The sequence below is a fragment of the Pongo pygmaeus genome, chromosome 15, assembly GCF_028885625.2.
Source record: "Pongo pygmaeus isolate AG05252 chromosome 15, NHGRI_mPonPyg2-v2.0_pri, whole genome shotgun sequence".
NCBI classification, from domain to species: domain Eukaryota; kingdom Metazoa; phylum Chordata; class Mammalia; order Primates; family Hominidae; genus Pongo; species Pongo pygmaeus.
In genome coordinates, this window is record NC_072388.2 from 60,561,598 (window position 1) to 60,575,703 (window position 14,106).

General features: G+C 45.7%; 1 protein-coding gene across 2 annotated transcripts in view; it reads left to right on the forward strand.

Annotated features, from left to right (window-relative positions):
- Window positions 1–8,176: 8,176 nt before the first annotated feature.
- Window positions 8,177–14,106, forward strand: part of SYT16 (synaptotagmin 16) — a 342,174-nt gene continuing 336,244 nt past the window's right edge. For both annotated transcript variants that reach the window (XM_054448010.2, XM_054448012.2), the window contains exon 1: window positions 8,177–8,284. In XM_054448010.2, coding sequence (XP_054303985.2) covers window positions 8,272–8,284 — 13 coding nt within the window. In that variant the 5' untranslated portion in view covers window positions 8,177–8,271. The remainder of the gene's footprint in view (window positions 8,285–14,106) is intronic.

Genomic DNA, 14,106 nt, shown 5'->3' on the forward strand with positions numbered 1-14,106 from the left:
GTCCTTTGAGTCCTTGGAATCTTAGGTTAAACTCCAAGTTTGATCTTTTGATTTCAGGAGTTATTAGGTGAACTCTACTTCATTGGTTTCTACTCCACTTAATATCCTACTGCCTCTTGCTCTGATTTCAGCTAATTGTTCTGTTTTTCTTCTTGGAGATTCTACTAGTTTCTGGTGAGCACAGGAATGCATTAACCTTTTTTTGTAGTAGTATATTCAGGAGGAACGAGAAGGCCCTTTGCAAATATCTGTCTGTTATACTGCCAGAAGTGGAAAGTCCTAGTGGGTATTAATTTATCAGAAGAAGAAACAAAGGCACAAAGATGGCATGTAGTATGCTTAAGATCACAGAGCTGGTGAGTAGTGAGGCTGTTATTGGAAACCATGTGGTCTGGCTCCAGAGCCTACAATTTTAACCACCACACACGAGTCTGAATCTCAGCGGATATTGTACAAGTATTGCAAAGAATACATTCATGCAGAGCCCTCATGAATGTGATTAGTGCCCTTATAAAAGAGGGCCCAGAGAGACCCCTCACCCCTTCCACCATGTGAGGTGACAGGGAGGAATGGACCCTCGCTGGGCACTGAATCTGCCAGCTACTTGATCTTGGACTTCTCAGCCTCCAAAACTATGAGAAATAAATTTCTGTTGCTTATCAGCACGCAGTTTACAGTGTTTTGTTATAGCAGCCCAAAGAGACTAAGACAGTTAGTAAATGAGGACTTAATTATAGAGAACTGTGACCAGTTCACTATATTCATGGAGGATAAAAAGAAGGATAAGAAGACTTTCAAAATAGATACCTTTAATTAGATATGAGTAAGATATTTAAAAAGTTTGTTAACACTAAATTTGTTTCCTAGTGGCTACTTGTCAGCATTTAGTGGTCTTCATTGTAGATAGAAAAAACTGAAGCAGAAACTCCCAGGTTTGAAATTCCAGGTCTCCAGGCAGTTTTATTATTCTGTAACCAGCTGCTGCTACCTGAGCTAGGTAAGTATTAGATGTATTAGGATGTATTAGAAACACCCGGTTAGCTCATGTGCAGATTACAGTGTCCCATTGCTGGCTTCAGATCCAGTAAGTGTTGATTGGGGGCTAAAAATCTGCATTTTTAACAATTTTCCAGGTGATTCTGGGCTGGGTAATCTGAGGCTTATACTTGGTGAAAGCTGGCCTAGGCTTGTCTTTGGCAAAAATGGAGATTTATGATAATACATTCCTGGGTCCCTGTTCTCTCCCTCCTCCAAGCATACTTAACCCCAGGGTGAGTGTGTCTTGCTTGAGACTGTTAGTGTTATTTCCATAACTGTGTACTTTTTGGGCTATTTTTTGAATGACTGCTAAAAAGTCCTTTTTTTTTTTTCTTTCCCCCAAGACAGTCTCGCTCTGTCGCCCAGGCTGGACTGCAGTGGCGCAATCTCGGCTCACTGCAACCTCCACCTTCTGGGTTCAAGTGATTCTCCTGCCTCAGCCTCCTGTGTAGCTGGGACTACAGGCACACACCACAATGCCTGGCTAATTTTTGTATTTTTAGTAGAGATGGGTTTCACCATGTTGACCAAGCTGTCTCGAACTCCTGACCCTCAAGTGATCCTCCCGCCTTGGCCTCCCAAAGTGCTGGGATTACAGGCATGATCCACTGTGCTCAGCCTAAAAAGTATTTTTTAAAAATAGGCTTTACTTAGTTACAAGAAAAATATCAATAGAGTATTCACACATATAGCTTTGAACAGTAGAGCCATCTGTTTGACCTATTTGTCTGCCTGGTCTACAGACTCTTACTTTTCCCTGAAACTGGTTATTCCCACACTTAATTCTACTTGTAAATTTCTATCTCATAGATTCCTTAACTACTTGCCTTGCCTGTACGTGTTCAGACAGCATAGGGACAACTTGGAGTGGGAGACAGGCAACCATAAGCCAGTGGTTTTCTGGGTTTAGGTCACTGAATCTCTCCAGTCATTGTTGGAAATTTAACCATCAAACCTAGGCCCTGCCTTCCACCTTCCAGACCAGAATTCCACCTGAGTGGCCCTGTCTTACTTCTGTTCATTCTCCATATGACTTGCAAGTATTAAATCAGAACGTAATCCTATTTATTATCTAATGGCTATTTTTAAGATCCTATAATTTTTATTACCATATTCTATGTCATATTTGAATGTTCTGAAGTTCTTGAGTTCAGAGGCTTAGGAAATATACAGAGATACTATTGCAAAGAGATATAGACACCTAATGAAACTCAAAGGTAAATTCTATAAAAACAATAAAAAAATGCCTCTCCTTTGGTGTCAGATAAAATGCTCAGTAGCTTGCAGGCCACACGCACAGCTAAAATAATTTTTCCATTTCCACCTATGGCAACAAAGAAAAAGCAATAGCTATTTCAACCAGAAATAGTCTCCACAGTGACACAGACCCACTCAGCATGTGGCTGCAGCCCTTCACCCTGCCTTGCTCTCATTTCTTGTTTATAGCCGGAGTGTTGATAAAGTCAGCAGGATGTGGTCATCAGCCAAGGGTCGGAGAGCCTATACAGTAACTTCTGTGCAGTGTGTATAAAAGGTCTTTGTCCTACCTTATTCTGGAAATGAACTTAAGCAATGTGGATGGTGACATCTGAATTACAATTATGGCAAAAAAGTCAGAAGAGCCCTGAAAGAATCGTAAATTATCTTTGCTGAAGCTTTTTTTTTTTTTTTTGAGAGGGAGTCTTGCTCTGTCACCAGGCTGGAGTGCAGTGGCATGATCTCAGCTCACTGCAACCTCTGACTCCCTGGTTCGAGCGATTCTCCTGCCTGTCTCAGCCTCCCGAGTAGCTGCGATTACAGGCACGTGCCACCACGCCCAGCTAATTTTTGTATTTTTAGTACAGACAAGGTTTCACCATGTTGGCAAGGCTGGTCTTGAACTCTTGACCTCATGATCCACCTGCCTCGGCCTCCCAAAGTGCTGGGATTATAGGCTTGAGCTACCGTGCCTGGCCAGCTGAAACATTTTTAATGCAATTGCTCAGTCTTGCCCTTTCTCTGTCCCAATCTCTATTATGTATATACAGTCCCAAGAGCTAACATTCACCCAGACCACCTGAGCCTGTCCTCCTACCCTTCATCTTCAAGGTTTCCAGGCCCTGGGCCCCTCAGCATTCTCCCTCCTCACTTCTGCTGCGGCTTCACTCATTTCTCCCAACCCCCTGAGCCCTATGGCTGGCTATTTTGGGGACACGGTAACCCAGAATTCAATTTCCATTTGCTTCCACTACCTGCTTCCAAATGGCTGCCTTGCCTTCTGAACTTCTGAGGTCTAATTCCAGGAGGGCCTCCACTGCTGGCCGGAAGTCCTTCTCTTCTATTCATCCCTTTCATTTCCTCTTCCTAATAGAGACATCTTAAAACCTCTTCCATGCTCCTAGATCCTCAAATCCACCTCTTCCACTTCCTTCTTGGCAACCAAGCTCAGGTCCTGTATTATAGAGAAACTTGGGACCACATCGCATGCCTGAGCTCCCTCAACCTCCCTCTTCATAAAATCCTTTTGCATCATAACATTCTCTCTTTCTCAACCTATGTTTCTGAGACTGAAAATGGTTCGTTTATCAAAGATGAAATTCTCTGCCTGTCCTGGCCATGCTGCCACTAACACCTGTTCCTACCTTTCTTTGCATTTTATTTTTGAGACAGAGTTTCCCTCTGTTACCCAGGCTGGAGTGCAATGGTGTGATCTTGGCTCACTGCAACCTCCGCCTCCCAGGTTCAAGCAATTCTCCTGCCTCAGCCTCCCAAGTAGCTGGGATTATAGGCTCCTGCCACCATGCCTGGCTAAGTTTTGTAGTTTTAGTAGAGATGGGATTTCACCATGTTGGCCAGGGTGGTCTCGAACTCCTGATTGCAGGCGATCTGCCCTCCTTGGCCTCCCAAATTGCTGGGATCACAGGTGTGAGCCACCAAGCCTGGCCTTTTCTTTGCATTTTAGATCTTTCCTCTCCAGTGGCTCTTTCCCCTTGCTTCATAAGTGTACTGAAGAAATCCTAGCTTGCTATGGAGTTATGCATTTTTCATTCCTGTTACATAATTTCACGTATCATATGGGTCTCCCCGTATCTAACTAAACTTTACTATCTCCGGCCTTAGGTGTGGAGGCAACCAAAAGAGCCAAAATCTTGGCTTTTGAATTTCAAAGGTGAAGGTCCAAATGTAAGACACAGAGATTTGCAAGAAAGCAGGATGTTTCAAGAATGAGTTTTCCAGCCTGTTAGGAGATAGGTTTCCTTCGCCATGGAGAGGGGAAGGGTCATAAAGGACAGCAGTGAGGCGAGAGTCTGCCGAGGGTATAAGAAGACGATGGCAGACACGGTGGGCCCGGCAGTCATTCCCACCCCCTTCTTCCTTGTTGGCAGAATCCACTTTGTGCCATAGACGCTGAAAATAACAGATGCTTGCGTTCCCAGCCTCCAGTGCCACCAGAATGGTGGAGAAGTCCTTTGAGGGGTTTTACAAAGATTTCCTTCTCTGATAAAAAGAGAGAGACGAGGCTGGGCGCAGTGGCTCACGCCTGTAACCCCAGCACTTTGGGAGGCTGAGGTGGGTAGATTACTTGAGGTCAGGAGATCGAGACCGTCCTGGCCAAAATGGTGAAACCCTGTCTCTATTAAAAATACAAAAATTAGCTGGGCATGGTGGCAGAAGCCTGTAATCCCAGCTACTCGGGAGGCTGAGGCAGGAGAATCACTTGAACTCGGAAGGCTGAGGTTGCAGTGAGCCGAGATCACACCACTGCACTCCAGCCTGGGAGACAGAGCGAGACGCCATCTCAAATTAAAAAAAAAAAGAAAAAAGAAAAAAAAAAGAGAGAATGACGAGGAGGAATATCCCCCTCTCCCACCAGATATGGGAGATTTTGTGCCTCAGCAGCTTTACTGCTGAGGAGGAAGGTGGGGAGTCCAAGTTCTTATGGGTGTTGTGGAGATGCTAAATCAACCATAGGACCGACCACCCACCTTTGGATCCCTTGATATATAACAAGGTGTGTTATTGTTTAAGCCACCTTTATGCAGTTACGTGGGGCTAAAAACATCCTATACCCCTTCTTAGAAAAACATCCCATTGTCATGCATTGGCCGGGAGGTGGTGGAACTTCCAGATAGGCTGGGGAAATTGAGCCATAAGGGGACCTTTGTCTCATGTCACATTAAATGTCTTGCTTGGTGGTCCATCATGCAGAGCTCCCCTCCACCACATAGTAAGGGAATGGTAAGAAAGAAATGGTTGTTTGGCTTGTTAGAAAAGGCCTGAGACTCCACAGATCTCACTGTTTCCTTAGAATGGAATGGGTGAGTAGCCAAACTTTTCCTCTCCAGAGCAACAGGAAAGTCAAGGAGAAAAAGTCAGACCTGAAGGGGCTTTGGTGTGGAGGAGAAGACAGAGTGGTGGCTGCCACCCACACTCATGGCTGTGGAGGTCTGACGAGCTCTGAGGTCCAGACAAAAGAGGTACATCCCAAAAGGGACAGATGGGGCCTGATACCTCTTACCATCCCTTATGCTACCCAACCTGTCCTTCCAAACATGGATGCAACCCCAAGAAAAAATGGGGAAGGAAAACTCTGAATTGCCTGAGAAAAGCCTGAATCGATGTTTACCTTGAACTGAGTAAAATCAAAGTCCCTAACAATGGGTGTAATAGGGGCTTGGGCCTGAAAGTTAATTTAGTTATAGAAAAGTGAAAATTTATTCTTTTATATATTAAATACTTGAATATGTGTACAGAAATCTATCTTAAAGCAAAACAAAACATAAAACCCATCTTATCTTGATCCTGCTCTCTTCCATCCTCTTTCATTCCTTCACCATTAAGCTTTCTAAGAGAATTATCTATGCTTGGGGCCTCCGCCTCTATGAAATCTACTTGTTCATTAACCCCTTCTCATCTGACATCTGGTGCTATGCAAACCTGCTATCCAACAGGTCCATTATTCAGAAATCATTTATTGAACATATACTTTGAATTGTCATTTATTTTTCTTTTTCTCATTTGGAAAAGCCAGTTTGATTAATGAATAAGGAGCCTCACACATGTTCCACTGACCCTTCAGTTGAATCCAAGCCCAACCCACCCTCTTTGCCCTCACACCAGCTTAACCCCTGGTTTGTGAGCTCCAAATAGGTTCAAGACTCCAGGGTCATGATTAATTCTTTTTTCCTTTTCCCCATCCAACCCACTTCAAGAGTGTTGGCTTTTGGGTCTACTGCAGATGGTTGTTGTGAAAGACAAATGAGTCAGGTCTCTGTGGTTCTTAACTAGAAGTGTGCTTCAGAATCACCTGTGTTAAAACAAATAAAGGCTAAACACAATTTAAAAAAAGGACACCCCTAAGTCCTACTCTAGGTGGACTGAATCAGAATGTGGAGCCTGATCAGATATTCTCTCCCTCATTGTGCTCTGTGAACTGACCAGAGAGGACTCCTGTGTTGTTCTCTGGCGGTTTTCTGTCTGCCTAGCCACATGGGAGCTAGTGGATAGGCAGATGGGAGCCTCGCTCCTGAGTCTTCTCAGCATCCAGCCCGGGGCTGATTGGGTTGAATGTGCATCTGCAAATGCATCAAATGGATTGCATCTTTGTATTTTTATTTTATTTTATTTTATTTTTAAGACAGGCTCTCATTCTGTCACCCAGGCTGGAGTGCAGTGGTATGATCTCAGCTCACTGCAGCCTTCACCTCCCAGCCTCAAGTGATCCTCCCCCTCAGCCTACTGAGTAGCTAGGACCACAGGCACGCACCACCAGCCTGGCTAATTTTTGTTTTATTTTTTCTAGAGACAGGGTCTCACTATGTTGCCCAGACTTGTCTCAAACTCGTGGGCTCAAGCCATCCACCTGCCTAGACCTCTCAAAGTGCTAGGATTACAGGCGCGAACCCGGCCCTTTTTTCTCCTTTTAAAAACTAGGGACAGGGTCTTGCTCTTTCACCCGGGCTGGAGTGCAGTGGTGCAATCATAGTTTACTGCAGACTTGAACTCCCGGGCTAAAGTGATTCTCCTACTTTGGCCTCCCAAAGTGTTCGGATTACAGGCTTAAGCCACCATGCCTGGGCGAAATGGATTGTATCTTTAAGAAGTATCTAGCCTGCCATGTAATTTAGGACATGTGTTTGAGCCATTTGATCCTTCACATGATGGATCTGGTGGTGGAGATGGGGGTTTCTAATGTACAACTGTCCCCTAATATATTAGGTTGGTGCAAAAGTAATGGCAGAATAATCCAATAATCCATCAGAAATTGGTTTTTGGACTTCAAGAAGATGTATACAACATCATTCTGAACTGACACCCTCAGTTCAGGGCCCTCCTGAACCACAATGGCCTGTGAGGCACAAGACTCCGGCTCACTCATTCGGCCTGGTCCACTTACTTACTCTAGCGTCCATCCCTAGTCAGTGGCAGGGCTGTGGTTGGCTATGGTCACGTATCAGTTGCTCATCCAGTGGACGTCCAATCAGTTAGTTGGCCATTCGTTCATTCATTCATGCAGGCATCCAGTTATAAAGACATCCATTCACCCACTCAACAGAAATCTGCTGAGAGCCTACTACGTGCTGGGAACTATTTTCACATCGGAGACAAAACAGAGGGTGACATGAAGAGCACGGCCCACTTGGAGCCTACGGAGATGGCGTTGAGCGGTTTCGCAGGAGAGCTCCTGCCCCGGAGGATTAATGCCCAGCACCTGGCTCATCCTCCCCACACCCCTAGCTCTTCTCCCGCTTTGCTCCTTCCAGCTGGGGCTGAGCATGGGGTCCCAACCCCGCTGGTGAGAAGCTCGAGGTAGGGATGAAGCGGAGAATGGAAAAGGTGACACGAAAACAAGGATGTAGCGGGAACGTTGTAGGAAAGGTGGCGTGGAGAGGCGACCCTAGCGTGGCCAGGAGCGTGTTTCCAAGTTGCTGCGAGCATCCTCTTTGGGGGAGGGGCGGGAAGGGAAAGGAGGGGAGGCGAACGGACGCGGCGAGGCGAGGAGGGGGAGATCCAGCCTCTGGGCGCCGCAGCTCGGCCGCTCTGCCCGGGAGGCTGGGCTCTCCGGACGCCGGCGGCGGCCGCAGGGTTGGCGGCTGCTGGGCGCGGGGCGGCGCGGCGGGGGCGCGCGGCAGGAGGGGCTGTGCGCGGCGCGGCCCCCGAGCGCACCGGGCCTGCCGAGGAGCGCGCGCCCGGCCGGGCTCGGCGCCGGTTCCCCGAGCCTGGGCGGCCGCCGGGCAGCCCCCTCGTCGGACCATGGCGACTGACAGTGAGTGCGCTCCGGCCGCGGAGGCCAGGGTTTGGGGGAGGCCGCGGTGCCCAGGGTGGGAAGTTCGATTTCAGACGCTGCCTTTGTGCTGGCTCGCGGCAGCAGCGGCCGGGTCCCTCTCCGCTCATCACCCTTGGCTGCCTGGCGGGGCTTGAAAGGGCAGGTGGCCCTGGCGGCGCGCCCCGCGAGGGATGTGGCAGAAGGGCGTGCGCCCGGCGCCGAGGCGGAGGGACCCTCGATGCCGTGTGGCAGCGGGGCCTGCCATCGCAGCCCTTCGCGGGCACTGCCCCCAGGCCCAGAGCCAGCCTTCAGCGAGCCGGGCAAACGAAGGCACTGCGCGTTTTTGGCGCTGTGAGTTCAAGGTTCGCCTCGAGTTCTGGGTCGGGTTTGTGCGTCTGCCTTCTGGGGATCAGGGTGGCTTGCAGGGCTCGGCCGCCCGGTGGCCCACGGGCTGTATTCGCAGCGGGCAGCACAAGGCCGGCTGGAGACCGCATCTGGTTACCATGGTCAGTGGGTGGGAGGAGTGCCTGGAGACATCAGGTTGAAACTCTGAATGGAAGCGTTGGAAGGCGCTGGGTTGGCCTGCTTTTGGCATCTTGGCACCGCTGCTCTTATGGCTCAGTGCCTTTGGAAATTGGAATCCCGTCTATAAAAACTGGTTAAGTTAGTTGCATTTGAAGCCAGATACGTATTAGTGAAGCTTCAAAGGGAGTTCAGAGTAAAACCAAGTCACACCTGCGTACCTAGCATCCAAAGTCCCTAGCACAGGTTTGGCGCATGTTAGGGACTTAATTAGATGAGTGAATGGGGCTGGATGTGATGGCTCAGGCCTGTAATCCCAGCACTTTGGGAGGCCGAGGCGGGAGGATCACTTGAGCCCAGGAGTGCGAGGCTGCTGTGAGCTATGACCCTGCCATTGCACTCCAGTCTGGGCCACAGAGGAAAAAAACAAAAATCGAATGGTGTGCTGGCTACAGAGGCCCTTTGGAAGGTATTTTTTTTTTTTTTTTTGAGAGGTGAGGAGGAAAAGAGATGGGAAAATGAGATGTCAAAATTTCTGCAATAATTTATTATTTTTCTTGTAAACAATTATCCCAGCCAAGAACAGTTTTAGGATAGTGTGGAGAGCTTGAGTTTTTGTAGTCAAACAGACCTGTATTTTATCTCTCTAGAATTCACTAGCAGTAGGACCATGGCACTGTCCTCAGTTTCTCTAAATTAGGACAAGGCTGTCATTCATAGCTCTTACAAGCGATGGGCACACAGGTGGCCTTCAGTAAATGGTGGTTTTCCTCTCCCTGCTGTTTTGCCATCATCTGATATGTGTGGGGATACCAACATGCTTTCCTCCTTTTTAAAGAGAAAAATGTTGATCAGGTGTTTCCAGTAAAATCAGCTAATTTGGGCCAAATTTCCCTTTCCTCAGCTCTGTTCATTTATACAAAGTGTGATTCGGTTCGTTTGTGTGTGTGTTTAGAAAAAAAATTACGGTTGAGGCTTTACTTAACAAAGTAAGACTCAACAAAGAAGGAGATCATGAGATTTGGCCTTATTGTGTTATTCATGAAAAACAAAGGCAAAGGGGTTCAAAGTATCTACCAGCAACTGTGCATCACACACATGCAGTGAGACACTGTTCTGCTATTTATTTTCTTACGTTTTGGTTAAGATGATACATTTAGTACCCTAGAAAAATAAACTGAGATGCTTCCATACCAATTTATTCAGATTGATGTTTCTTCTACTTCCTTATATGGTATACTCAACTGTACTGAAGAATCAAACTTTTGCCCATTGATTTTGTTTATGAAAAAATTATGATGATATCTGTCCATCTCAGCTCTTGAGCAGTTTTTTAGGCTCAATCTTATGTTCTTTCTTAGCTGAGATGGAGCTAGAAATCGGAAAGGTTTCCAAACTGTGGAGAAACATTATTTTGTCTTTGTTCTTATTCAAAAGTAATGTGAGAGGCTTACTATGTGTCCCTACTATCAAAAGGGAGAGAAAGAAAGTATTCTCAGTCAGTGTCTTGAAAAATTTCCCACAAAGCTTGACCACGTTTGCAGCCCGAAGTCCCACAACCTTCTGTTAGCATGGAGATGATTTTGAAAATGTAGAGCCCAGGGCTTCTCCCAGATACAGAGTTCTTTAGTTAGCTCTGGTTCTTAGTCCTAGTTGCATATTAGAATTACCCCCCAGAGAGCTTTAAAAAAGACCCTGACATCAGTATTTTTAAAAAGGGTGCATCCCGAGAATTCACATTTCTAACAAGTTCCAGTGATACAGGAACTACTGTTCCTCTGTCCTTCTCCTTACCTGTGCAGGTGAGGAAGTGACAGGTGAGAGGGAGGTAGGAACAGAGTGATGATCACTTCTTTAGCAGTCCTGTCTTGTCACCATGCAGTGACTACATGACCTCGATAAGATAAATCAAACCTGGGCACAATATTGCCTTAGGGCTGTAGCTGACTGCTTCCCTCAACCCCCATTTTCTCCCCCACAAAATTTCCCCTGGAGGGAAAAATTGGTTCTAAAACCAGGCGAAATCCAAGTGTTCTATTCCAGTCATTTCTGGAGAGAATCCAGAAAGACCTTCTATATGAATGTAGCATGTAAATTATATAAAATATGGAGATATTTTTAAAATATTTGCCTGGAAACTTATAATGTTCACAAAAAAGAACATAGCCAATAGAAAATGTTCTTATATCTAGATAGCATGCTGTCTAAGGGCAGATTCCAGAGGAGAAAAGGAGAACTCGAGAGCTTCAACTGGGTTTTCAGTAAGTTGTCATGAAATCGTGAGGAACTTTGAGATCCCAGTCTGTTATATAAAGTGGTGGTACTTGGGTACTGAACTATTTCATGATTTCCTCAGTGACAAGTATTCCAGATAATATTTTGTTTCCAGACCACTAAAGTAGGGAAGCACTACTTTTCTTTTTTTATTCCATTTATGGCATATGTTGCATTATTAGTACTTCCTTTTATAGGTGTTTAGTTTTGAAGTCACTTTAGTCTGTTTGTAAGAATAATTTCTTAGGAACAGCCAGGCATGTTTAGGTAATGTTGGAAACATCTAACTCTATTATACCCCAGAAATCTTGGGCAGTTTTCAGGTGGATGTGTCTTTGTGGCTGTGACAGATGAACATTTGGTATTGTAAAAGGAGACATCTGTCCCCGTTTGGGTGCTCCTGGTTTCCTGGCTGATCTTGTGTCATTTTTGCCTGTTGCATCCCAGGCTGATGTTCCTGCCTTGCAGCAGTCTCCACTAGCAGCCACTTTTTCCCTTCTTCTTTCTTGTTGGCAACCTGCAGTTTCCTTTCTCCCCATCCTGTCTACTCCATCAGCAATTTCCACTCAGTGCTCAGTCCTGGAAGAGGGTGGATGGGGGTCGGGGATCAAATATAAGCCTTCAACAAGTCCACATTAGAAACTAGTGCTAAACAGTGACTTGAGATGTTCAGGATTTCAGATGCTTAGACTTTAAAAGAAAATTGCTTCACTTTGGCTGAAAATGGATGGAAAATCTTGAGTTAAATGATTTCTAACCCTAGTCATTATTAAAAAGTTTATAAATGATGTCAACTAAAAAATATAGACAAAGAGAGTTAGAAAATAACTACTTTGAAACCATCATAGCAATAATTAATTCAAGCAAGATTCATCCATGGATGCTGAACTGTTATGTGAACATTTTAAGAGGAACAGAATTATTTACATTGTTAAAGAATTTCCCCCAGGGCAACCCATTTCTTTAGGATCCCTCTCTGCTACAGAGAGCTCTTCTTTCTTTCTTAGTTAAGAATTTCCACTCTTGGCCGGGCGCGGTGGCTCACGCCTGTAATTCCAGCACTTTGGGAGGCCGAGGCGGACGGATCACGAGGTCAGGAGATCAAGACCATCCTGGCTAACACGGTGAAACCCTGTCTCCACTAAAAATACAAAAAATTAGCCGGGCGTGGTGGCGGGTGCCTGTAGTCCCAGCTACTCGGGAGGCTGAGGCAGGAGAATGGCGTGAACCCGGGAGGCGGAGCTTGCAGTGAGCCGAGATCCTGCCACTGCACTCCAGCCTGGGCGACAGAGCGAGACTCCGTCCCAAAAAAAAAAAAAAAAAAAAAAAAAAAAAAAAAAAAAAGGATTTTCCCCAAAGATTATTTATTAATTGGAAAATGGGGGGAAAACCTGCAGTATACTAACTTAACCAAAAATCAAAGTTAACATTAACAATAATGGGGCTGGGTGCGGTGGCTCGGGCCTGTAATCCGAGCACTTTGGGAGGCTGAGGCAGGGGGATCACCTGAGGTCAGGAGTTTGCGACCAGCCTAGCCAACATGGTGAAATCCTGTCTCTACTAAAAATACAAAAAATTAGCCGGGTGTGGTGACAGGCGCTTGTAATCCCAGCTACTTGGGAGGCTGAGGCAGGAGAATCGCTTGAACCCAGAAGGTAGAGGTTGCAGTGAGTTGAGAGATCATGCCATTGCACTCCAGCCTGGGCAACAAGAGCTAAACTCCATCTCCAAAAAAAAACAAACAAACAAACAAAAAAAACAACAATAATGGGACAAACTGATATCCTGTACTTCCTGATAGGAAGCACCGAGAAGGACACAGTGCCACTTATTGTGCCACAAATGTATAACCTGGTTCTGATCATGAGGAAACATCAGACAAAGGCAAATCAAGAGACATTCTATAAGTCAGTGTCATGAAAGATGGCTGAGGCACTGTTCAGATTGAAGAAGACTAAAGAGACCACTAAATGCCATGGAGGATTTCAGGTTATATCCTAGATCAGGGAAAAAATGCGACAAAGGACAGTGTTGTAATAATTGGTGAGATTTGAATATAACTTGTACATTGGATAATAGCATTGTATCAGTGTTAAATTTCTTAAATTTGGTATTTTTACTGTGGTTGACATGGGACATGATATCTGCACCTAAATGTCAAAGGCTTCAGGAAAAAAGGATATATGCATGTATGTGTGCATTTATATGTATATGTGTATCGTATGAGAGAGAAAGCAAATGTGGCCGAAGGTTAGCATTTGGTGAATTTAGGAGTTCCTTGTGCTGTTCTTGCAGCTTTTCTGCGAATTTGGGGGAGGGAGTTTATAAATGAAAGCACTGAGCTATTAATCTGTATTCTAGGCTTTATGGTCTAATACTATTGAGTTTACTTTTTGAAATAAATAACACTGGACTCCTAATTCTGTTGTGAAGTGATAATGTTAACAAAACTTTTTATTAGGGAAAATTTCATATACACAAGAAGAGAGAATAGTATAGTGAACCCCCATGTATCCAGGTCACATAGCTTTAATGAGCATTGGCATTTCACCAATCTTGTTGCATCCATCTCCACCTCCACCCCCACTTTTCTGGGAGAGGCATTTTGAAGGCAAATCCAAGACATCATGATGCTTCACTGCCCCTCTGTGCATACTTCCCTCCTCCTAATCCCCAAGCTTTTATCAGACTTCAGTAGCAATTCTGCAATAAGAGATGAGAGCAGCCAGGCGCGGTGGCTCATGCCTGTAATCCCAGCACTTTGGGAGGCCGAGGCGGGTGGATCATGAGGTCAGGAGTTCGAGACCAGCCTGATCAACATGGTGAAACCCCGTCTCTACTAAAAATACAAAAATTAGCAGGGCGTGTTGGCACTCATCTGTAATCCCAGCTACTTGGGAGGCTGAGGCAGGAGAATCGCTTGAACCTGGGAGGCGGAGGTTGCAGTGAGCTGAGATTGCCTCACTGCACTCCAGCCTGGGCAACAGAGTGAGACTCTGTCTCAAAAAAAAAAAAAAAAAGCATTT